This window comes from Prenolepis imparis, unplaced genomic scaffold (genome assembly GCF_030444845.1).
Source record: "Prenolepis imparis isolate NDT839.2.m4 unplaced genomic scaffold, iyPreImpa1.0 SCAF_6, whole genome shotgun sequence".
Taxonomy (NCBI): domain Eukaryota; kingdom Metazoa; phylum Arthropoda; class Insecta; order Hymenoptera; family Formicidae; genus Prenolepis; species Prenolepis imparis.
In genome coordinates, this window is record NW_028141164.1 from 630,151 (window position 1) to 656,078 (window position 25,928).

The 25,928-nt window shown below is 35.9% G+C and overlaps 2 protein-coding genes across 6 annotated transcripts; both read right to left on the reverse strand.

The window, feature by feature from the left end:
* Positions 1-1,027: 1,027 nt before the first annotated feature.
* On the reverse strand, positions 1,028-20,684 carry Bchs (WD repeat and FYVE domain containing 3 bchs). 4 transcript variants are annotated; one of them, XM_083040276.1, is made up of 47 exons: positions 20,555-20,684; positions 19,298-19,534; positions 18,867-19,112; positions 18,620-18,778; positions 18,338-18,530; positions 18,066-18,252; positions 17,811-17,992; positions 17,375-17,726; positions 17,157-17,278; positions 16,790-17,073; positions 16,435-16,701; positions 16,072-16,362; positions 15,612-15,985; positions 15,213-15,502; positions 14,771-14,986; positions 14,517-14,689; positions 14,213-14,441; positions 13,987-14,123; positions 13,697-13,880; positions 13,342-13,613; positions 12,970-13,199; positions 12,729-12,896; positions 12,437-12,645; positions 12,127-12,302; positions 11,869-12,017; positions 11,570-11,768; positions 11,013-11,370; positions 10,741-10,945; positions 10,211-10,631; positions 9,890-10,099; positions 9,544-9,732; positions 9,140-9,433; positions 8,819-9,054; positions 8,470-8,725; positions 8,175-8,386; positions 7,952-8,084; positions 7,690-7,843; positions 7,372-7,606; positions 7,031-7,254; positions 6,690-6,943; positions 6,165-6,392; positions 5,844-6,035; positions 5,529-5,703; positions 5,197-5,443; positions 4,860-5,114; positions 4,402-4,599; positions 1,028-4,294 (listed from the first exon to the last, which is right to left on the reverse strand). In XM_083040276.1, exons 2-47 carry the CDS (start codon positions 19,520-19,522, stop codon positions 4,177-4,179), a joined length of 10,308 nt encoding a protein of 3,435 aa, XP_082896402.1. In that variant the 5' UTR covers positions 19,523-19,534; positions 20,555-20,684; the 3' UTR covers positions 1,028-4,176. The 4 variants fall into 4 exon arrangements, with proteins under 4 accessions (XP_082896402.1, XP_082896403.1, XP_082896404.1 ...); XM_083040277.1 differs by lacking the exon at positions 20,555-20,684 and adding an exon at positions 20,161-20,408; XM_083040278.1 differs by lacking the exon at positions 20,555-20,684 and adding an exon at positions 20,108-20,408 and having other exon boundaries at positions 15,612-15,979.
* Positions 20,685-20,954: 270 nt separating this feature from the next.
* On the reverse strand, positions 20,955-25,219 carry LOC145937304 (poly(ADP-ribose) glycohydrolase). Of its 2 annotated transcripts, none has more exons than XM_083040280.1 (11): positions 25,007-25,219; positions 24,810-24,930; positions 24,571-24,728; positions 24,377-24,493; positions 23,729-23,890; positions 23,394-23,647; positions 23,179-23,279; positions 22,890-23,049; positions 22,473-22,791; positions 22,078-22,312; positions 20,955-21,991 (listed from the first exon to the last, which is right to left on the reverse strand). In XM_083040280.1, exons 2-11 carry the CDS (start codon positions 24,922-24,924, stop codon positions 21,141-21,143), a joined length of 2,472 nt encoding a protein of 823 aa, XP_082896406.1. In that variant the 5' UTR covers positions 24,925-24,930; positions 25,007-25,219; the 3' UTR covers positions 20,955-21,140. The 2 variants fall into 2 exon arrangements, with proteins under 2 accessions (XP_082896406.1, XP_082896405.1); XM_083040279.1 differs by having other exon boundaries at positions 20,956-21,991; positions 24,571-24,731.
* Between the last annotated feature and the right edge of the window lie 709 nt (positions 25,220-25,928).

The window sequence follows — 25,928 nt, forward strand, 5'->3', positions numbered from 1 at the left end:
TTAGCGCAAAATTAAAATAAAGATATCCTATACAATTTCAGAAATTCTCAAGAATAGCATGTTCTTTTTTGAATACAACTTTATTTCATACATTTAGAATATACTTATCTCATAAATTATATAATACGTTATGGTCTTATATTTGGCTTAATGAAATACAATAATTTGCTGTCTTTAGAATTTGTTTGTTCTCTCTTTGCTGTGTCGCGGCACTTGAGCCAGTAAGTATAATCCCGACCACTATTCTAGAGATAAACGAAAGTACCAATCCTGTAGAATTTTCATATTTTTATCCAAAATTTCAGTAAAGAGATTACATTTCTCGAGGAAAGTCCATCGAAAGGCAAGACATTGAATTGACTTTCTTAATGTTAATATATATTTAGTTTTACGTTGTTTTAGTCTCTGTTACTCGCATACGCTGATTTTGTATAATAAAGCAAAGAAGTAAGATGCGCGCAAAACAGAGAGAGATGCATTATTATTATTATTATTATTTCTAAAAATATGTAATTTTTCTTTTTTCGATTAACACCAAAGAACGACGCGGCGTCAAAGAAAGTGTAGTCTTGCAATTTAGTTACAGTGTCCAAAGTTACGCATGCGACATTTAATAAATTATTATATTTCACTCATTAGTTAAATAAAGACGCGATTTCTTTTACAACTTTGGCCCATTCAATATAATTATACCAATCAGAATCTATACTATACAATGTTATACGAATATCAACTAACGGTACACAGTCGGCTCTAGCTACATATATTTATATATGTATAATATATGATTGGTATATATATGTATACATGTAATTCCTATGCGCACAGGGGTGGCAAATGTATACACACGCATAAACACATTCGTACATACACACATCCATCACATATGTCAGGTATTACAATATATTATATATTTATATATACATATATATATATATATTTATATGTGTATATATATATATGTATATATATATAATTCTCTTTCTATATGATCTCTCTATTTTATCGTACATTTTTTTTTAAGCAATAAATATCTTTAGATGCTTCTCTTTCATTCTATTTTTATATATACAATTTGAAATCTAACTGTATAATGCACAGTTTTCTTATTCTATCAAATCCATCTTAGTGGATAGCAATGTAGTATGAATGAAGTTATGTCGCATGTCGTTTTAATGAAAATTTTCTCTGTACGCTATTTAAAAAAATATTGTGAAAATATATAATTTGCTAATACACATGTCGTATAATGAAACGATTATCGCCATTCTATGAGAGAAATTGTATGGCTGTTATACTACGTATACATATATCGTACATAAAGTATGTCGAAAGAAGTATATCTTTAGAATTCTAATAATAAAAATAACATGATGTTTCTTTTGTTAATATAATCTACACAACAATTTACTATAAATTTTTTTTACATACGCCAAAGTCATATTGTATTATACTTGGAAATTATACTATATTTGCTTTGCAGTATAACAACGATACAGTATAGAATGTCTTTTAAGAGCATCGCACTCTTATTCTTCTGATAAACTATAATAAACCGTATCCAAAAATCTGTGTGGGGTACACAGTGTATAATATATTCTATTTGTACAATAATTATAAATAATATTCTTCGTCATAAAAAATAATAAAAAGTAAAATCTTTTCAAGTGGAAACAAATTTTATCTTGTATATATATGTATATGACTAGAAATCATAAACCTATAAAAATGTAACGCCATTGTATGATTTATGATTTAAACTATACATACTGCGTTATATAATAATTAATATACTTTTTTCCACAATTTTTCGCTCGACTTAAATATTTCATTTGTTCAAACGTTTATAATCCCTTTGGTATATATTTTTTTTTCAATAAATATTTTTCATGAATATAATTTCAAAAGAATAATAACATGTTTTCCACTATTTTTCGGAAAATATACGTCAAGTTACATTTCTCGTCCGATTTTCTATAAAATCCAGCTATAGAACGACAGACCTTTTACTCGAATAGAAAACAACATATAAATAATTGACGATGTGTAAGTTGAACTGACATGCATAAGAACGCATAGATATTTTTTATGCATGAAAGAGGATGATTTTGACGCGTGCGTATAATTCATATATTTGAGTGTCAATATTCTTTCATACATCATCATATCTCTCTGTCATCATATCGTCTACTTCAACTTTTTCTCTTGTGTTTACACTTTCGTTCAAAGAATACCTGACAGCGTTGTGCTTATATAATATCGATTTGTATTAACGCAATGATAAAAATAATCTGGTAGAAATACATTTGTCTACAACTTGTGATTGTATTATTCACTTCAACTCATGTTCTTTATAAAATTTGTGCTTTTAAGGAAGTGGAGATGTATCGTTAGAGAGAATACGAATGGTGGAATCGATTGAACGATTTATAATTTTCGCGATTGGAAATCAGCCTCGAAATTTTTTTTTGTAAAATTTTTCAACTGTCTCTCGTTAACATTTGGCTTTTAGTATCTGGTAAGAAACTTAAGCTTTTCGAAGGTACCCGTACTATAATACATCGAATGGCGTGAACTATATAACTTTTCATATAGGGACCTTTAACTCATATCTTGGAAATCAATCCCACAATTACTTCTATACACAAGGATTACGATACATTGATTTATAATCATTTGTATTCCACATTTGTCACTCTGCTAAAGACATTAGCTGGTGTGATTTTTACCTATGGTTTATTATTTTGTCTATAATTTTGTTTTAAATATCTTATAATTAATAATAGATGTTACATAGATACGGTATTGTCTATTATAAAGTTTATGACTTCTATGCCTTTGGATAAAAGGTCAGGAGTACACATTGCAATAATATACCTTTTTTGTTAAATCGTGATACAGTCCTTAAATAGTGTCTCTATTATACCGTATGTGGTAGAAAAGTCAAACGTACTCTGTTTGAAAGAAAAATAATTTTATCAGAAAGAGATACTTTCCAAATCGGCATCCTCTTTGAGGACAATTAGCACAATGGAATAACAGATGTATAAAATAAGACATGGAATTGTCTCACATATCATATAAATAAAAAAAGTTTATCTATAATCTATATATCAAGAAAATAATCATATCTTAACTTTTTTCCGTATCTCAAAATAAATGTAAATTTAATTATAATCACTCACATACACACACACACACACACACACACACACATATATTCAATTTTAACATATAACGTTAAATGGCGTTATATCTTTCATTAAATAATTTAATACAATGAGTAGGATAACAATACCGATATAATAACGTAATCAATTAATGTCTATGAGAGCCATTGATCATTCTGGCTGAATTAAAATATAAAAAAATAAAATCACAGACGTATACTTAATTTTATAAATAATAATATTGCATGATTAATGATAATTGGTTAACATTGTCCAATGCAATGATTAGAAATAGTATAAATTTTGCACATTATCATTCTTTTTGGCATAATGCATTAATATTTCGTGCATTATAGTACAATATGCAATATGCAGTACCGATATAAGAGTTTGAATCGGAAAATTTGGAAAGTACATCTTATGTTCCCTTTAATCTTACGGGTAACATATACATGTATTTAAATTTCAGTATAATTTGATTTAAAATATAATTAAAAAAAATATATGTACATTTTATACAGACCTGTCGAAAATAAAAGAAAAGTTAAAAGATATATATTAATTATATAGTATTTTAATACATTAGAGAAATCCATTTCGCATGTAAATTCAGTTAGTTTTATGCATGATTTGAAACACAATCGACAGGAATGTATAATCTAACAAATGATCCATATGATAATCATACTTTGTTGTTCTCAATAGAGTTATCTTAACAATAAAAATGTTATCGAAATAAAAATGCAACAACCTTTACTTATGCAGATGCAAATGGAGTCACGACTGGCGTTAACTCATCCATAAAAAATGCAGTAAATTGCACGTAGTTCAGTTTGCACATACATACACACACGCACATACTTTTGTGTTGTTCGTGTACAGAGAAATTCAACTAAAAGGTCAGTAGGTACACACAAGTATTTACAATCCGCTAAGAGTTTCCTGTATAATTTAACGACTTATATATATTATATATATAAGACTCCCGTGTGTACTGTGTACCATATTAAGTGTTACTCTCGGCGGAGTTACTCTGAGACCGTAATGACGAATAACAGCCCTGACAGACTCTAACTGGTTTTAAGATGCCGAGTCTGGATATCTTCGACTCGAATCGGCTGCATCTGTACGTGAAAGTAATTAACTCGGCTAAATATCGGCACCAAATTATTTTACTTTTTTTTTTTTTTTTAGCAAAACGCACAATCACTATTTGTTCTAAGAGACTTACCTCGAGCAGAATACTTGTCCACAGTTGCGGCAATGATGCCTTCTTTCATACAAATTGAATCGGACGCCGCAACCGACGCAAGAATCCGCTCCCTCGTCCTTCAGCCAATGATCGGCGACTGTGCGTCCGGGTTGTTCGCACACGCTCCACGAAAACACTCTGCCACGCGTGTCACCCACATACACTGTTCTATGATCCCTACAAATCGAAACACAATGAGACGAATGTACTCGATAATTTTTCTAATGTAATCGCATATCAACAGGTCATAAATATACTCTAACTAATATAATTGTATACTAAATTAGAACGTCATACTAATTTTACTAATTTTAAGTTTATAAATTTCTGAATTTATGTATACTTTATGACGAAACGATACATAAGAAGGTAATAGAAATCTTTATTATAAAAAGATTTAGCTAAATGTAACAATGTAACACTTTGTAAATAAATACCTTGATACCGCTAAAGCTGCGATAGACGCCGGTTCTGCATTGTCCTTACGATCATAGGCGGTGTGCATCGTTAATTTACTGCGAAATACCAATTGTCTTTGCCATTTGAAGCCGTCTCGCAAGATATTTTGCGGATTGATCTTTCGCGGCTTTGTATCAGCCTCGGTAACCATAACGAAACTGTCGGTTAAACTGGTGTCGCTCTTGCTAGCTCTCAATGCTCCTTCCGAATCTCCTGGAATGCTGGTAGACTCGCTGCGAGAAACGATGGAGTTATATTTTTATAATTACGTAGAATTTATTCGACTTGTATTTAATTATCTTGAGATTTAATTACCTAGTTTGCGTGCCCTCGCTATCGGCACGTCCGCCGCCTTCGCTTTTTCTAAACATTGGATTTCCGCGACTCTTTCGACGCAATACGACCAAAGACGCGTGATTGTTCTGAGGCGAGGGTTTATTACTAGAGCCGTTGCTCGATTCGTTATCGGAGCACTCTTCCTTTTCCTCGTGAAGTCTGGAAGCCTCTTTGGCATTTTCCGTCTCGGAGAGACTACTCTCGGAACCGCTCTTCATAAGTATACCTTGAGAACAAAAGTAAAAATTTGTTAGAAATAATTTTGTTTAAACACACAACTTTTAATCGATATATATTAATATGTCACTTACCTGATCCCTCGGCGGATATACTCATTTGTTTAACTAATTCTTTAACTCTCTTTATTGTTGTTTCAGTTTGGTTCTCCTCGGTACTTCGTTTCTCGTTCTTTTCTTTTTCGGCAGTCGTCACTTCTTCGGGCTTCTCTTCTTCCGCGGGTACTTGCACGTAATCCATCGACCACATCTGCAAAAATACAGACGTGTCTAGTAATATCACATATATTTTTCATCAAGAATTTCGCTAAATATACGCATCTAAAATAATCTGTGATTCTATATTCAAATATCTAACACATTGTGGAAAAACAGACGCATCTAACTTACGCGAGCAACACCATCGGTGGAGCCGGTCATAATAACGTTCTGTGAATCCCATTCGTGAGTTTGACTGAAAGCGACGCATAATATCTGTTGCATCCTGTCGGCGCGGCCGACGCACGTATTAACGCTCGCCAACTCTTCCCCATTGATACTCCACACGTGTAACCACGTAGCTGCGCATGTAGCTATGTCTCCCTATTTATATATATATATATAAATATTTTAGATAAAGCATTTCATTCTATTTTTACATCCACATGCACACAATTGTATATTTATGTATATCTCATATATAATTTATATACACAACGTATATTTAAGTACCGTTAATTCATTTATGGCGACTGCAGCGACTGGTCCAGCATGTCCTCTGAGTTGACGCACAAACAAGCATCGGGATAAATCCCATATAATCGCTGTACCGTCTCGCGATCCGGACACAATAACGTTGTACGCGGGACTGGACGATAAACACGTGACTGCATCGGTATGTCCGTACAGGCACTGTTTTATAGAAAGTTGTCGCTTGGCATATTCCCAGACAGTTACAACCTAGATGAATATGCATGTTTAATATGTATACTAGAGTTAATAATTAAAGTTGAAAAAAATATAAAAGACAAAAAAAGTTTTGAATAAGAAGTTTTCACGTTCCTCTTTCATCTTCTTGACTGAAGGACCGTTTTTTTAAGTTTTTAAAGAACAACAGCCGATCGATAGCTTATATTTTTTAATCTAGTATTATAACTTTGATCCGAAAAACTCGTTATAGAGTGTCGCGAAGAGAAAATTGTTATTCAGAGCTAGGCTCGTGTTTGCGTAATAACTTTTCTCCTCTGAAAGACTTACAGAACTGGTGCCAGCGGTAACTATTAATTTGGAAGATGGACAAACGCACGCCACTATCTCCCCGCTACTTTGCATCAGGGCCTCGCCGACAAAGATTGCTTTATCGCTGTCGTAATTCCCTATTCTGAGGGAATGATCAGCGAATCCCCATGCGACGTATTTGTTATAAGAGGGAGGGATAAGTGTCTTGTTCTGTTCCACCGCCAACACGGCTTTATCGACGTGCAATATCTGTCCCACAGGACCCTTTAATTCTGTGAACGATATAAATTGTACGTTTAAAAGAAAATAAACTTCAAATACACAGCGCTTTTATTAACGAAAAATTCTGAGATGCGAACCTTTAATGGGCTGTAACGAAGGTTTCAGATTATCGAGATTATGGAAGAACAATTTGTCGGACGTGGTGATACTTAATCCAGGAGTGATCGGTCCAGGATCGATCACGCTAGTTCTCTGCGTCATTTTCTTCGCCGGATGCGGCTTCTTGAATAATTGCTTAGGTATTTGGCCGAAATTATTGATGAAACCGATAGTCGCGTTCTTCTTCAACGGATCGTCGATGCTACAATTGAGAGATAAGAGCAATTTTTTAATTGAAAAATTTTTACTCCAGATGAATGACGCGACAGATAAACGCGATATCTTGAAAATTTTAACAACTGCAAAATTATAAACTTACTTGTAGATGTCAACGTTGCCTTCGTAGAACAAGTGATGGAATACATTGACAGCTTCGACGGCCGCCGGACCGTTTTGCTTGCATCCAAATATCAGATCGATCCACTGATGGAGATGCTGCGACACGTAATCACATTCTAAGGCGAGTCTATGTACACGGATAAATTCGCGAGGATCCTGCTTCGCCCAAGGTGGAAGAACGATATCGCCGAGTTGAACACCGCTTTGTTTAGAGCCTGCGAGAAAATATAACAACCATGATATGAATGCAATAAAGAAACAAAAATAATGGACCACGCTCAACGAGACGATAGCTTACCTAAATCAAAGTGATTCGAATTGTTAAGAAATTCCGGGAGATAAAAAAATTCCGGGATAAGTTCCTTCACGTCTGCCATATTATGTTTGGAAGCGGATAACCACGCCTCCTTTATACTATTGAACATTCTATCGGCTAAATCAAAATGCCCACCCTACGAGTACATTTTCAATTATCAATTATAATTATCATACATGTAAGAATAAGAATATGTGAGAAATAGGGCTATCATACGCCGCTTCTGCAAATCTTCCGTACAAACCTGTAATCTGAGAAAATGTTGCGTGAACGGTTCCATTCTCACCAGATACGAGCATACTATCATCGCCGACGAATAATGCGTGCCGTAATGATAAGGAGGAGTCTCTCCGTGCGGATCGTCCCATTCCTTGTATCTGCGATGTGTAAAACAATAGTTATCATTTAAACATGATGAATGTTCCCATCATGTATATCGTTATATGTACATGTATACTTTCTTATACCTTTTCTTAAACTGTAGCAATCGTTCGGGACTTTGCGCGCCCATAGATTTACTGAAATCTCGAAACGACGTTGAATCCGTAAGATCGAGCTCCTCGCTGTCATAATCGGCCAGGATCCACGGAAATATTGGATATTGCATAAGATCGTTGTAGCTACGTCCCGCCAGTGTATTCAGATGCATCAGGTATTGAAAGTTGGATATTTCTCCTCTCTATACGCAAATGAAAATACATCGATACTTGACAAAAAGTACATATTCTAACATTTTTCTCGCATATTCTTACAGATACTAACCACCCATCTTTGAGTGACTGATGTTTCTCCTATAAGATTCGAGAGCAAGCCAGTGGCCTGTTCGACGTTCGCCGTTCGCCTTTGGCCGGCTACGGATTGCTGAGCGTTGTCAGCTATCGCGGTAGCGAATGTCATGAATCTTTGATAGACCTTGTTCCTGACTTTTCGTGGGAATGCTAGTAAATAGTTTCTACCGTCTCCGCTGAACACTTCCAGCGCCATAGGTTGCAACAAGTATCGTCTCTTGTGTACTTCCCTGTGGATAACGCAAAATAATCCAGGTTGACTAATTTATTCAAATATTATGCAAAAAGAGATAAATTTTTATCTTAAAAAAATATATATATACCTGATGTCTTCGTAATTAAACTTGGAACATTGTCTCATCGCTCTAGATCTTCTGGGAGATCCTGGCGACGGCAAGATCGGTTCGTACGCATCTGGCAAACTTTCTATATCCCTTATCTCTCTAGACTTTAGCAACGTGAATCCGTCGATCACATAAAAATGTTCCTTTCCGAATAAGAGAAGACCCTCGGTCGTGTCCAGACCTTGTATTCTTGCGCATCTAAACATGTGGCTTATCTGAAATATATAAATAAAAATATATAAAAAAACTTTATGAAAAAAATATTGATCGAGCACCATATCGATTATATAAGACAGAAACCTTTTCATGTTCCTCGAGGAGACGTAACAACGTTTGATTGTCCGGAACAGCTTGATTATTTTCTTCCTCCTGTTCGTTATCCTCGGGCGCCTCATCCGGCTCACTGGCGTGACGTTCTAGCGTACACGGAACCATCGGTGGTTCGCTCTCTGTAGAAGCTTCATTGACGTTTAACGGTGTGTCGTCTATAACGGGGTCTCGTTCGCGTTCAAACATTCCCGACGAATTGCCGAGCTGCTTCAGATAGTAATCCTTACTATCCATACTCGACGCTACTTTGTACTTTAGCTGTTTCTAAATGTAGATTGACAATAGATCAATGTATTATGGCTGGCGATATTGCAGACACACGCTTATGTTTAAGTTTTGTTATATTTCTAATCCATATCTTGTATGCAACTCACATTATCAGGATGCTCTAATTCAGGCCGATATGGATATTGTATGTAGAAGAGTTCATTCTTCATCATCTTCTTTCGCATTCTACACGGTCCTTCTGTCATGTCCAACATCCATTTGTCGAGGCTAGTGGGTGTCGGAGGTCCCCAAAGACCGCGTTCTCTAGTCAATTCCGTCTCGGTTTGCAACCATTCCTATAAAATAAATCAAATTTTTTTTTACTCTATTTTATCACATTTTTTAAATTAGTTAGTTTAGAATATTTTTTATTTAAGTTTAAATAAATAGCGCTATATACTCTAGTAGAAGAATAAAATTACTAGATAAAAATAGAAAATACAAATTTCTTACTTGATATACGTAACGCTGAGTGTGCAGATTCGTCTGTTGATGCTGCAAACGCCTAACCGCAGCGAGCTCCCTGACTAACGCAACATGTTGCTCCGTCCACTGAGCAACCGTGCTTTGATGTAATCTAAGTCTTACGCGCACAGATTCCTCCTTTCGCACCTTTGTTCGGCTCGCCAATCTCGTCAAGCCTCCCGTCACCTTTTGAATTTTCTGCAATTTTATATACATGTCCAAATGTATATTTGCGTAATTCCTTTTTAGACTCTAGAGTATCCACACATTTATATTCAACATAATACAGCATATTGAAATTTGACGTACCGATTGGATCTGATTGTGAAGTTCCCAGGGAGCTCTGTACGTGGCTCTTCTTTCCGAAACTACGTAGTTTAGCCAGAGTTTGGACGCGGCTTCGTGAACCTGTTCTCTCACGACCGGCAATTCCGGCGCGCGTTCATTGTTCACAGGTGCTGGCAAAGTCACTTTGAAAACTTCCTCTATGGCCGGTTTCTTGCACACATAGAGCTCCTCCCAAACTCTCGTCGCCGCCACGGCCATCAAATTATGCCCCTGATGAGACGTCAGTCTATCATCGCTGGATTCCACTTGCGGATTAACGTGCCACGTCGTTTTCATGTTAGTGTCCAACATGATCTTTATATCAGCTGTCAGTTGCAACAGACAATACGTCAAACAGCCGATGAATTCCAATTCGTGATTGCCAGCGCCGAACACTAATAATCTAAAAAGAAAAGTGTTTACGTAATTGTATAACTTTGCTCTATTTTAGAATTGAAAACGTACATATTATATGAAAGTTACAACACCATCCTACAGGTGCGTACGCATACCTATGAGTAGTAAGCTTATGCAATGCCTCCAATACAGCCATTTGATCGGCAATGGAATCAGTCGCACGTGACAGTAAGAATAAAATTGTCCTATTCAGGCAGTGATGAAGGCCCTCCATGCTGACTGCGCCAGGTCGCCTCTTTGCTTGACCGATTAATTTGACGATAAAATCGAATACTTCATGCGGATCTTTTGTCAGAGCACCTTTGTGACAAATGCAATCATTTTTATTAATCTTAATCGCGCTTGACCTATTACAGGGACTATTTACCTTGCCATAATTTGTCAACTATTCTGGCTGCCACGTAACAAACATTGTTGGTTATATTGTTGGCCGATCCACCGGGAACGACGGGCAACGCGGCCTGCTCCCCGATCAATACATCTGCGGCCAGCAGGTGTTCCATCAATATGGACAACACCTCTGTCTGATAACGCATTTGCTGTCCCGTTGATGCATGTTCCGGCCACGCTTCCAGGACGAGATCTATCGCCGGCGACTTGGCCGTCACCGGCAGCGAGAGCGAATCGACGACGATAACTTTAAAAAAGTCCATCACGAACTTCTTCGCGGGGTGATTCGTCAGTCCTATGTCTTTCGACGGTGATCTCACTAGGACCGGTTCCTGCTGCAATAATTAATTAATCAATGTTAATATATTTCGGTCGATTTTACGCAAAGATCACTTTCCAATCTCGCAAGTTTATATAGCGAGTATTTTAAAATGTCTACTGCGTTTGTAGCACGAACAATTCTTGTGTAATTTTACGTAAAAATTGAAAGCACCTTTTCCGAGAGAACATTCCGAAAAAGATGAATATAATTACCTCGTCAGCTGGAGTACTAGCACCGCTGCTATCCTGACTAGAACTGACGGGTTTCGGAAACAAGGTCCCGGCTAAGGCACCCAAAACTTCCGCGGACATAAAGACCTGCATAAAGTCGGTGAAGTTGCGATAAAGGAAGAACAAGAATTGTATTATTGTCACCGGATAATCATTTAACCATGCTGGTAATACTTCCGGGCTGTGAAAAAGATTAATTTATTATAATGTGTGTAATTATATATAAAATATAGTATATACAAATTGTGAAATATTCTTCATCATATAACACATTAACTCACTTGCTCGAGTGACTATTCAACATTGTCCGCACCATAGCTAGTAACGTGACCATCGCCTCGGGACAAAGATTAATTCTGCTAGTAAAGGACGATAGCGTGTGATTTGCCGGGACTCCGAACATAAAGTTCCAAACGTTATCCAAATCGAGCTAATGCATAATCGTAATAATACATAATACATAATATTACTCTCTCTATTCTTCATATATTAACCATTTTAATATATAAAAAAGACGCGCAATTAATTCTATCGTTTACCTTGGAATCCGTAGGTAACAATTTCACAGGCTGTCCCATCATTAGAGCGATAAAGAGAAAATAAAGTTCCGGGACAAGATCGATATGTTGCGGAAGTAACCAGCCCAGATGCTGAAATCCTGGTACGTGAAGTCCAGATGGCTTAATCTCACCAGTAGACATTTGTTGGTGACAACCTATACGTATGTTATACGTTGTAATTAATACAGATTATATACAGACACTATATATACTTTTTGTAGAAAGATTAATACATGTATACACGAATAATATTTATAAAATATAACAAAGGAATTGTTAACATATGTACCGAGTGCTAGTGCCATTTTATTATGATCGGTATGTCGCAGCCAACCACCATTGCTTGTACCCTCTTTGAATTTTTGCAAGATCGATTGTACTGAACATACTGCCACGAGTATACGTAACCCCCAGACAACTGTGGTACTATGAAGGTCAGACTGGAGGAACAATAGTACCCAATCTAGGCCCAGAACTTTGGCTACTTCTTCGCACATACTGTAAATTACAATTGTACTTAATATATATAATATTTTTGACACACGTGTTGACTATATAAATATTCGTATAATTTTTCTTACTTTACATTAACTTTGGATCCATTAAACAACAATGAGTGTAAGAGCTGTAAACAACGATTACGTAAAAGTATACTCTCTCCTTCCCCATCCTTATTTCCTTCTCCTTCTCTAAGAACTAAGTGTTTTTCAGAACATTGCGGTAAGGTTGCTACGATAAATTGCCCAAACCTGAATAACAATTAAAATTGAGAATTAACATAAATGTGTGTTTATAGTTATATAAATGGATGATAAGGCTTACCATAATAGATCAGCCTGTCGTGGTTGACTCAATAATATACTAAGAAGTGCTAAAAGGACTTGTCTGGTGCTACCTAGTTTCACATCGCTCAAAATATGCAATAATTTATGTACTAATTGCAAATCTCTCATTAATCGCAGATTAGTTCGTTTTTCACTGGATTCTGCTATTAATTCGTACAGATGTTCAAGGAGAGATCTCAGTAATTCCCCGGGTGCTTCGTGCCAGACCTAAATACAATTTATCATAACAATTAATTTGTTAAATCAGAATTGTCTAATTAAACGTTTCTCTTGTTTGCCCCCCGCTTGCTTGTCGCGTAATGTCATAAGACAGCTCTACGTGTTAAATTATAAACTTTTCTAGACTTACTTGTAAGTCACATAAGAGATCCTGAAACGCTGTGACATTAGGAATCGCACTAGTTTCTCTACCGCTATCGACCGTCCCCACAAGACTGAATGTCAAGTGCAATATATGACTGTTTAAGAGAGGACACTTTCTTCTTAATAACATAGCTAGAGTCTGATATCCTCTTCTACGATCCATTTCTTGTTGGGCCGCTTGATTAGATCTCACTACGCAAACTAATGCCTTTACAGCTGCGTACAAAGATTCTACATCTTGGGCCATAGCTATTAAACCTTTTAAACAGATTTAAAGATATTTTTAGTCTCATCTCTCATAGTTACAATACATATATCGTTATTTGATTCGCAATTCGTACCTAATAACACTGAACATCCTCCTACGTTATCGATCATAGTAGCTACTGGTTTAGGACTAAATACACGAACACCGAGGTAACCAACAACTACACCACCTAATGCTCTAGCTGGACCGCTGAGATGTCCCGCGGAATTATGGAGAACCCTGATAGGTGTGGCGTTCTCGTGAGATGACATACCAAGCTGACAAATGCAAAGTAATCGGATTAATATCAAATTATATAGTTTTCAATTTTGCTTTTTCAGTCTTCATCTTTAATAAAAACGGAAAATTTAGAGACATTCATACTTGTTTGGCGATTGATTTATTATCAGCTCGGCTGTACACTTTTCTAATTTTTGCTAGAGTCAATTGCGACATGGCTTTTGCATTCAGCCCAAACACAACCTTTTCCTCAGCCACGAGAGGTGCTAGAGGTTCAGGACCTGTACGTAATAACGTATAATGTTAATATTTATCATTATCGTTTATAAAATTGTTTTAATAAGAAAAATCGTCATCGCATATTCAGTACCGCTCAATTGCGGAGCTTGCAGGCTTCCCATGTAATGCGGCCCTAGTTTAAACAAAGTGGCAATGTTTTGAGAATTAAAAACTTCCTCCACCAAGTGACACGGTCCTTGTTTCCACGTCAATCTGGAATATCTGCGCCAACAGGGCGGCGTACCGATGTAGCCGTAAACCGGAGAAGCCACAGTCAAGTTGGCTGCTCCACCTCCAGGAACTTGCGTGATATAATGAAGCTAAAAACATAGAGATATACATTATGCGCGAGATTTAAAAGATTTAAAATATTGATTAATCCCAATGTAATTTACCTTTTGACTGTGGATATGCTGACCGTCCAAGTACAATGAAAAACTTGAATTTTTAAGAACCGCGCGATTTAACACAATAGCTATGTGATGCCATTGTCCTTCGTGAAGTAAATCAGGACACCAGACTCGAGCGCCGCATTCACCCATTCCTTCGGGTTCCCATTCACCTGTATCTAAGAATGCGCGTTAATTTTTGTCGCTTAACTTTTATAACGTATGCTTTCGGAGATCTTTTATCACGCTTATACACTTACTTTGCGGAATGGGTGTCTCCTGAGTGGAAACAATGATAGCCTTATCTCTAGCACTAAGAACAGCAGTCAGGCAAATTAAATCTCTTGCAGATTGCGGAGTACGCACCAGGGTGAGTAATCTCACGCAATGAGGATCGGTTCTAGGATCACTAAATTTGTCGACGCATATCCATGTGCTGTACGTTAAGCCGGTCTGTGGCGGGAATAATCTATCGCCTAAAAAATAATTTTTCATAATATAGCAATCGTTATCCATATATACATACATGTACAAAAGTTTGCAAAAGTTCCTCGTGTTTTTTTTTATTAAGCGACATTTTCGTTATATTGATTAATCGATTCAACTCACAATAAGGTCGACTACACTATCTTTGTTATATGACATTGAAAGTAAATCGCACACACACATATATAATAATTATAATTAAAATATGTCGTGTACCTGATCCAATTCCTCCCAATACGCTATTGTCCGCAGAGACAACCGTAGGAGGTGTCGTACTTTGCGGAGCGACACTCGGCAAGTACAAACATGCGAATCCCTCGGCGCTCATATCTAATTCCACGAAAGGCGGCAAAGTGCACGAACCGTGAGCTCTAAAGTCCTTGGGTGTCGTCATCGACACTAGCGTCTTGATTCGCGTTAAAGGAACAGGTCCTCCCCTAGGTTTGCTATGATCAATATCGTCCAGTGTGATGCAACATAACGGATCACCCAAACGTAAAAACTCTCTGGAGAAGAAGAATTAAAGTATGAATTATGAATGGAGGCAGTTTAAATATTAAATCTTTTTCAGCTTTTTTTTCTTCTTTCTTGTAAATAATATTTTCTTTTTATTACCGTAGATCTCTCGGTTCGAGCGATTGCGCGGCGAGTCTCTCTATGATGTATTGCAGAGGTTGATGAAGCGGATGTGTCTCGTCCTGCAAAGCGATTCTACCCACGGATAACAATTCTCCGGCCATACCGGCTTCGCACATGACTTGCTGATTTCTTTCCGATCGTACTAAACTCTTGATGATCTCCGCCACGTACAATTGCAATGCTAGCGCCATTTGTGGATTAGATGATTCGGATATAGATGGGAGTAAGTGAAGCATTCCCACCACTATACCGGGATGAACTACAATCGGCTCGGGTGCGGGTGGGCTTAGATTCAAAGAATTTATAATACATCTCTTGCTACTTCCGGGAGAATCAAATGATCTCTGTTGCTGAAAAAATGACGCAGGGTAGAGTTATCCATTTAAATTAATATAATAAAATAAAAACTGATTGATACTTGGATAAAGAATTATACCTCCACGCTATTTTGCTTATGACTCGGAGATCTTATGCCTACATTAGCTAAATTTGGTTTGTCGAAGGAATCAAGCGCCACGTCATACAGCAGACGTAACAGCAAACACGCGTATCCCAATGTTTTTGGCATATCATCTGGAAATACCGGTTCCAATACACTTCCAGTAAATAACGACACTAGCATGTTATGATAATTCACAGTTGGTATCATATCCATCTCGGTGATTTTCGTTTGCGTCGAAAAACAACCGAGGAGACGTAAAGTATCGCACAAACTCGATTGGCAGATCTGTGCAAAATTAGTATTATTTTTATACAATAAATTATACAATTATTGATGATGTGCCTTAAATTTATTCACCTCGTGATGGAAAAACTTCGCATTTGCTGGCTCGAATCGCATAGCCGTACTTATAGTATGAAACACTACGTGCAACAATGTCAGCAATTGACTTTCGTCCTGCATAGTCCTCTGCACGATATCGTTGCAGGGTTCGCTCTTTTCCGATCTTTGCGAACCTAATTGACCCTCCAGTGATACCAGAACTGACATTACATAAACGAAGCCTCCGACTTTTCGGAAAACCGTTCTAGTCCTATGCGACTCTCGTAAACAGGCTAGCAATGACTGAAAAACAATATTGCAAATCGCTCGTTGGTAGCTCTTTACGAATCTATAATCAAATATAGAATATAAATATACGCAAGAGACTCACTTTTAATATATGCGTCTTTAGAATCAAGGCGTTAGGAGGTGCCGAATGCATAACTCCCAATAGCGTAGCCATGTCGTCGTCACCACCCGCGCTTAATATCAATTCTCTAACGATACCGAGCGCTTGATACCGGCAATCTACGTAGGGCACTAGATTGTGGGCGCAACGTGCGCCTCCGCATTCTCTAAAGACATTCGCATTTTGAACGTTACTCGCTAATAACGTCGTTAAAGCCTCCATTACTAAGGCACCCAACCGTTCATCCTCGGGGCATATCGTGTATTCTAAAACAATTTGTCAAATTTTCGAAACTTGTACATGCAAACTTGTAATGTTGATATTTAAACGATCTTTAAAAGTAAATTACCTAATCCTTGATCGATCGCAGCTTGCTTATCCTTGAGTAATGTTGCATATCGATGAAGACAAGTCACAAAAATCTCCAACATACCAACTTCTCTATAAACGTCTTTAAATATAGTATTGTGTCTGAAAAGGGAGATTATTTAAAATTATGCGACACATTCCTTATATTTATATATTTTAAGATAAGAATTTCTCGAATTGCCTCTTTTCGAGGATTACCTGAGTATATTGAGGAGGGTCTCCATACACATGATAGAGCAAGAGATTGAGTTGTTCGTTTTCAATAAGATGGACAGAGAGATGAGTTCTTTACACGGAACAAAATTAAGTTGGAAAACTATAAATTCCAATAGCTGAAAGAATTTTTTTTGTATCTCTAGATTCTTCAAATAAATTTTCTCCGCAAACTGAGACAAGGTATTTTGTCCCTCGAGAATAAAATAATTCGCATTGTCGCTATGATATACACTGGATATCGCATCCAATATAGTGCAACATAGAAGCGGCGAATTAGATTTTATAAATACAGATTGTAATACTTGGAACGCTTGAATATTTCGGACGCTTCCTCCTGCAATACATGATATATGAAAAATGTATCTGTTGTATATTTTCTCATTGAATATATACAGCATTTTATTCTCTATAAAATTACCTCTGTTACTAGCTTGGGGTAAGGTAAAGCCGAGCATTTGAAATAGGGATCCCATACTAGCTTGACTTGGTTTCAGCTCTGTATGACCACACATTGTTAAAGATGCTAACATTAGTACCAAATTTCGGATAGCGTCTTGCGCTTCCGCTCTGCTATCTTGCTCTAATCTTGACGGCGCGTGTCTATACATGGAAATTTTTTTTTTAATCTTTTATTATCATCAATATTTCGTATATCTACACGACGTTTACTTACTTTAAGAGAAACTCGGATAAAAAGATATAGCCCTGACAAGCACGAAAGTCATCTAGCAATGTCTGAGAAACCTCGCTGGAATCTTTTAGAAAACAGAACGCTGTTACAAACATTTCTACAACCTCTAATGGTGCCAGCTCAGGTACACGTTGCATATTATCGATACAAAGTGCTATGCATCCCTTATCTGTAAGAAAAATTAATAACAAATAAATAATCTTGTGCAATCAAAGATTCAACAAGCATAAAGTAAAGTAAAATGTTGAACTTACTATGAATATAAGCTACTACATTCTGCGTAAGACCATGTCGGGACAGTGTCATCAAAACTTCGGCGGCACTTTTACGCCACATAATATTGTACTGCGGACACCAACTGGTTATTGCTGAGAACAGTAAGGTAAGATCATCCTTACGGGCGAGTTCTTCCGCAGGATAGGGGTGACTGCATAATCTCACCAACAACTGTAAGTGTGTTTGTGCAAAAGAATCAATTAATCGCTCGAATGTAAATGATTCCTCGATATAAAATTGTTCTAGAATGTGAAAATCACCTGAACAAATATTTTTTGTAATAATATCCTACGTTCTCTAGGAGTAAATTCACTATTTGCATCTGTAATATCAGCTTCTTCCTCGTTCATTTCGGGTAGATCAAAGAACAGATATAAACATTTTACCAGAGTTGATGGAACTGAGGCAGCAGTCATGGCCTAGAAAAAAAATTTGACAATACAAAACAAATTCTTTCACATATAAAATATATATACAATATATAATCAACTGAGAAATTCAATTTACTTGTATTAGAGAAGTATCGCCCGCCGCCAACAAATTCAACGCGGACAACAGCATCCAGCCGTTACTCGATTCTTCGCTATTCTCAATTTCTAAAAACTTGACAATGGCACAACTTGCTGTCTCGGTGCTCTGGTTGCTCGCTCTTCTCCTGATTTCAGATACCATAAGTCTTGATACTTGTTGCGTGAATGCCAAAATATCCCAGAACTTTTCATTCATATCTCCCGATGGACTAGATCCAAATACCTAAAAGCACACAAATATGAATGCTTATTATAATTATAATAAAAATAATACAATAATAAGTGTTACAGAAACATTTTTTATAAAATTAATTTTAATATCGCAAAACAATTCAACATACTATTTTATAAGACTAGAATTTTTCATATTAAAACATGTATTTCTATTTATATATACATATACTTTACCTTGCAAAATAATGGCAACATGTTGTACAATTTATCGTCACGTTCAGCATCGGAAAGGGCTTGTGGTGGATGAGTATATTCGGAAAACAGTTTCTTCAGGTGCATAAGCCCCAGAGCAGTGTGCTGAGGATTTGTGCCTCCGGCGCAATCGTCTAAACCACCAGTACTACTCGAACCCATACCTCCAACACCGGCACCCCCTCGTAATTTGCGCATTATGTTCATACTTGAAATTTGCTGAAAAAAAAAGTTCCTCCTCAGTTTATCCTCCGACTCTGTCTGATGTTTCTTATCCTCAACATTTCAGAATGCGGAATGTTTTCTTGGTCCGATCGCAACATAAGATAAACTTGTGGCATATATAATTGTAAAAAAAAAAATTCATGTTCTTTTAGCAAGATATTATTTTTCAACAATGTCAAAGCTACTGTGCGCCGAAAAAAACACAAAGAGTTGTAAGAATAATTAAAAATAAATATAAAAACACAAATCTAATTTCACTTTCTCATACATATCACTGATATATGTATGAGAAAATGTTTAAAGTGTCAAAAATAATAATATGAACTTGAAACTCCAGCTGATCAATACAAAGCTCTGATCAATACGAGCAAGCTATTTTAACGAATTGAGGAAAAAGTCAATGCGCCCGAAAGGAACGACGCAAAATGAGACACACATATACACACACAAGTTGACGCGAATAAAAAGATATATACGTTCGATCGCGATTTAATATTTGGAAGTAATTGATAAGAGGGAGAGACACACACATACACACAATAGAGATAAAAGTAAAATATGCTTTACATGCGTGAAAAGTAAGAACCGTTCAGCAAATACGTTGGAGCATTTGTGCTAACATTGCGAGTGTTAACATATCGGGCAGCATGAAGGAGCGCGTGAAAATGGCACGACGGCTTCGCGCAAAAACCAACGACGGCCCCGGCATCGAATCGGGCGGCATTCGTCGACGACAATCCCGGCTCGGCAGTCAGTGCATACAGATCGATGACATCGCCGAGTGTCCGTCGAGCATCCGGCTCAATATTTACGTCCGTCCGCTCTCGAAACGTCAGACCGACGAGATGTCACACCGCGAATTATATATATATATATATGTACACGCACGTACGTACACACACACACACACACACACACACGTCGTGAATCCGCCCACGAATCACCGTCATCCGAATCGCGGAATGATCGTCGCGAGCCGCTTACGACGATCGCGACAGCGCGATCGAAATTTACCTGGCACGCGTCCCCGGCTTGAGAAATTCTACATTTTCTGTCGGCAATTCTCACATCGATTCTCACGGCGGGAGAGACTTTAATATTCCAGCGGCGACGGCCATCTTCGTATATTTGACAGTTCGCTCGACCTACGCGGCCAACGCGATACGTCGATAAGCGGTCACGTGACTCCTGAAAGGTCGATTTTTAAAGGGAACTCTCTCCGATCGCGCGAATGATAATTGAAGAAGGATGATCGTTATCAATTTGTTATCAACGTTTTATCGCCTTATTTGGAATAACAATTGTATCATCCGATTGAAAATGATGTACCTTTCTCGCATCGAAAGCTGTAAAATGTGTTTTCTTCTTCTTATATACTTTATTTTTTGATATATTTTATACAATGATAAATACAATGATGCATTTTTTGGAAATTATAAAAGCTGAAAGATGTGAAGATGTTTACATAATAATCATTTTACACAGAATTTTATTTACATTTTCGAAATTCCTAAATATACAGAAAATGTTTACAATTGTAAATAAAAAAAATATGCAACAGCAAACTGGCATTTCTGTTGAAAAAAATGGTTATTCGATATTATGATATTCGTTGAAAAAAATCCGAAATCTTTGTTTGACCGCTCTTCCTTGAAAGTGATTTTTGTTTTTGCGATTCTGGAACAAAACAGTCTTTTAAGATTTTAACAGATTCAGTGTCGTTTAATTCTGACGATAATTCGGGCTTGATCTTCTTTGATGTATCTCGATCCTCCGAGATATTCCTTTGGCTGCTCTTTCTCGGAAATGATTTTTGTTTATGGAATTCCAAAACTGAAGAGTTTTTTAAAATTTCAATAGATTCACTTCCGTTTAATTCTGCCGATTCTAACGATAACTCGGATTTTATATTCTTTGACTTGTCTCGATCGTCGATAGAATGTTGATTAATCGACTCTTTCAAACTTGAAGAATTCACATCTTTGCTCGAATTAAAAAATACTTTATCTGCCTGGTTTTTGTTCTCTCCGACAGTATCATCTATAAAATATTTCTCTACAAAATGTAAACCGCTACTTTCATTAACATTGTTCGCTTCTTTTACATTATTCTTAATTTTCTCGTTACACGTGTCCTTTGTATCGCGTTTAGCATTATCGTCGTCATCGTCATCGCAACTTGCCAGCCAATTTATTATCTTTTCCTCTTCTGTCATTTCATAAATATGTTTGTTAACAACATTTTTATTTAATGCCACATTTTTGCTTCTTTGAGATAACGTGTCTTTCGAATCTTTGGTAAAAATATTTGCCCAAGAATTTTTACTCTTTGTCGGAAAGTATTTGCTCAGCAGCTTTAGCCTGCTTTTGTTGTACAAGAAACAATAAAAATCCGAATGGTCACTTGACGCAGATTCTTGATGATATTCTGATATCATTGAGTAAAGTCGCGCTAAAAAGATTATAATTTTTGTATAAATAAATGTATAAAATCTTAACATCTCGTATATATTAATATTTGAATGAATTTAAAAATACCTATATCAATATCATGCTGAACTAGATGTGCATACATTGCTGCCACATCATCTCTCAACTTTGTATCTCCAAAAGTAAAATAAACCATAGGTCGATCTGCAACTGCAGCAGCCATTAGTTGTATCAATACTTTTAATTTCGGGTTTCCACGAAACGCTCCGCATCCCCAGTTTCCCGTTGCAATAGCTGATAGATTATTCTTATAAATATCAGATCCGACAAATCCAACGTAAGCCTATAAGAAATATTTCTTTATAAATAATTTATAAAATTTAATAAATATATTTATAAATAAATTTTATATATATAATTGATTTAAAAATTAAATTTGATTAATTTCTACATGTTGATTAACTTTTGAATATAAAATATTTACACATTATACAATTACAAACCTTATTGAGTTCGCGAGTTATATTGTCGATTTTAAACTGTAGCGAGGGTTGCCTAAAATAAAGGGCATCGATGGCAACGATTGATGTTATACGTCTGTAACTATCGTCCCTTGGTGTCTCATCAACGAAATCTCCTTTCCATTTAAAGGTGTTACTATAGCCTTCATATTTGCTGTATCGCTCAATACCACTGACGATGAGAGCCTCTGTGTCATCTAATTCTTCCGTAACTAACATAGTGACCATAAGCTCTGGACATATAACAAATCGTATTTCCTCTTGTACGCATCCTAAGCCTAGCACACCTCCGCCCACATATCTATTTAAGATGAAAATAAATAGTATATCTATCATCTTATATTTGATAAACGTGATAAACTCGCGAGTTCATAATAGAATTACACAGTAAAAACTAACTTGTTTGCAAAGTCCACTTGAAGCAGTCCAGCTCCTTCATTTTCAATAGTCCCTTTACTTGTTATATGCAGTGGTGGCAATTTTTGATCCTGCAAGTTCCATTTCGGACAATTTTCACATGGAATGTAACGCCGTTCAATTGTTATTACACCTTCAGGTGCTGCTCTATGTAAAAAGCGTGACATAATTTAGATTCTGTATCTAAATTACTCCGATCTATATCCAATTGTCGCATCAAAATGTATAAATATTTATTATACAAAAGAATTCACAACTATAATGTACTCACCTTTAGTTGTTACTCTCCTAAAATAATGGAAAAGACACTTAATCTTTTCCATAACTGATTCACATTGATTATGTTTTTCCTCGTTATAGGCGGCAAACAATCTGAAATATGCAACCGAAATATGCATCTAAAATCTACTTATGAGAGGAATCATATATTCTCTATTATTATATAATAAATGTAATATAAATGATTTATGTTAATCGAAATATTACCTATTAAAATTAATATATGGATATGTCGCATATTCCGATTGTGGATTACTGGAATTGCGTCTAGGAAATGTACAAAAAAATGCATTTGCTAGTAGCGAAGCTACTTGCAATTGGCTTAAACTAATGGAGCCATTAGTGTGACGTTTCAGAAGAGGTATTGCGCCAGTTAGCAGCATGGGAAGTTGCAGAGCAAGCTGGACCATTTTTGGCATTAAAGTTTTGAAGAAGACGGCCGTTTCTTCCAAATCCAAGACCTTCATTTAAAAATACGTTTTAATCAGATTTTTTAAATGGCATAACATTAAAATGTAATACATAAATATTATGCAATATACCTCTGAAAAAAAGTGATGGAGGGCTGTAAAATTCCAACGTTGTGCATATATTTGATTATACGAAAGTATAGCATTTTCTAATTGCTGACTGGAGAGAATGTTTCTCAGCAAAGCTTCCTGGATCATATCCCATCTATTTCGACAGCTACGATCTCCGCTTCTCTGAAATGTGAAGTCTAACTATATATCAATAATTATTTGTATAATTGTAGAATATAACAAGACAGCCATTATTACCTAAGTATCTTATCATATCATCATCAGTCTATTTTCTCTTTTATATCCCAAAAATCGCGATTTTAATGATAGATTCTAGAAACAAATTTAAAATTAACTTTTCCTTAAAAATATATTGAGATAATAATAGTTTGAATAGTTATAAACAATTGTAAAAAATCTTTCATCAATTAAGCTTAAGAAGAGACACATTCCAAAATTATATTCATTATGAGTTAGTTTGAAATCAACTGTAATAAAATATTGTGTAAACATATTTTGAAGCTTAAATGATAAAGATACATATTAACAATTTTACATTTGTAATTAATGATAATTTTCTTCTCTAATATTTTCTAAGAAAAAATTGTCAAATTTGTTAGAGAATCTATTATCGAAATTGTGAATTGTATGACAATTTATACATCATACCTGATCTATAGGATAAAAACAATGAGCAGAACATGGCAATCGTACGTATCCATGGCTCCACTTGTCTATTTTATGCGTCGGATAAGGCTTAGGTAGTTCATGCATAGACAATGGTAACTAATAAAAAAATTTATATATAATAATATAAAAAATTATATAAAATATCATTGTATATTGTTCAAGTAAAAGTATACCTTAAACAACACTGTATGCTTAGCGGAAGGAACAATCGGTGGATGTTCTTGGTATTCATATATGCCAAAACCTTTACGTATCTCATTCATGCTCATACCCTTCCATTCAGGTGTGTCGTCAGGGAGTTCTGGTTCGTTAATATAAATAGACATGGAATCTGCTATAAAATAAAATATTGCAGTAATATTAAAAGAGTAACATAAATGACAATATAAAGAATATGCGAGTAAATCCTTACAGTCTGAATTGGCAATGTCAGTGCTCGGGTTTGTTGACAATTTTACATTCGTGAATAAATCTGAAGAATCTTTCTCATCAATTGTCATGTCCGATTCTGACATTTTATTCTCCATAAATGCCTGAAAACGCATAAAACATTTGCAACGGTGTAATAACAACGGTATAAATAACAAAATACATAATAATATTCCTTACTTATCCGTGAGAAGAATATGAAAACAATGCACACTACGATATAGAATAACCAGTGATTAACACGCACAGATTCTTCTTCCTCTTCTTTTGTTGAATTTACATCCACTAATGGGACAAATCAATCATTACGTAAGCTGTAAATTTAGATCATTTAGTTGACCAATTTACAGATTTACAGCTTCTCTTTAGACCACTAACCTCACTTGCGTTCCGTTACTTCCGTTATTCACTAGAAACGAAAGATACCTAGATTGTTTTCCCTAGAGCTACACATGCGCATTAGCTATCTGCGTCAAGCGCCAGTTTTGAAATTCGCGCGAATTTATATCTATTTTTTACATAATCCAGACACAAAAATTATGCAACATATAAAGATCTCAAGAAGTAAATAATTATTTTTCTATAAAATTATATATATATTAATTTGAGAAATTTAGAAATTCAGATAAAAAATGATTTTATATACCGGGTGTCTCATTTTAAAGGACCCACTCAAATATCTCATTGTCAGAAACACTGCGCGAAAAATGTTTCCTACAAAAGTTGTAGGGTTTCGAGGGGGACATAACATAGTAATATTCATATGACCTTGGGCGGCGTCTCCAAGGTCAAATGAAGGTGAGAATGAATTTTGAAAAGAAGAAAAAATATTAGGAAAATAAAAAAATGCTTCAGATAAAAGTTGTTCAAATTAATTAGTAGAAAAAGATGTTATAATAAAAAATATGGGTTTCCATTTAAAAAATTCATTCTCACCTTCACTTGGAGGCGCCTCCCAAGGTCATATGAATATTACTATGTTATGTCCCCCTCGAAACCCTACAACTTTTATAAGAAACATTTTTCGATTTAACGCAGTGTTTCTGAGATATTTGAGTGGGTCCTTTAAAATGGGACACCCGGTATATTTGCTCCACGATGG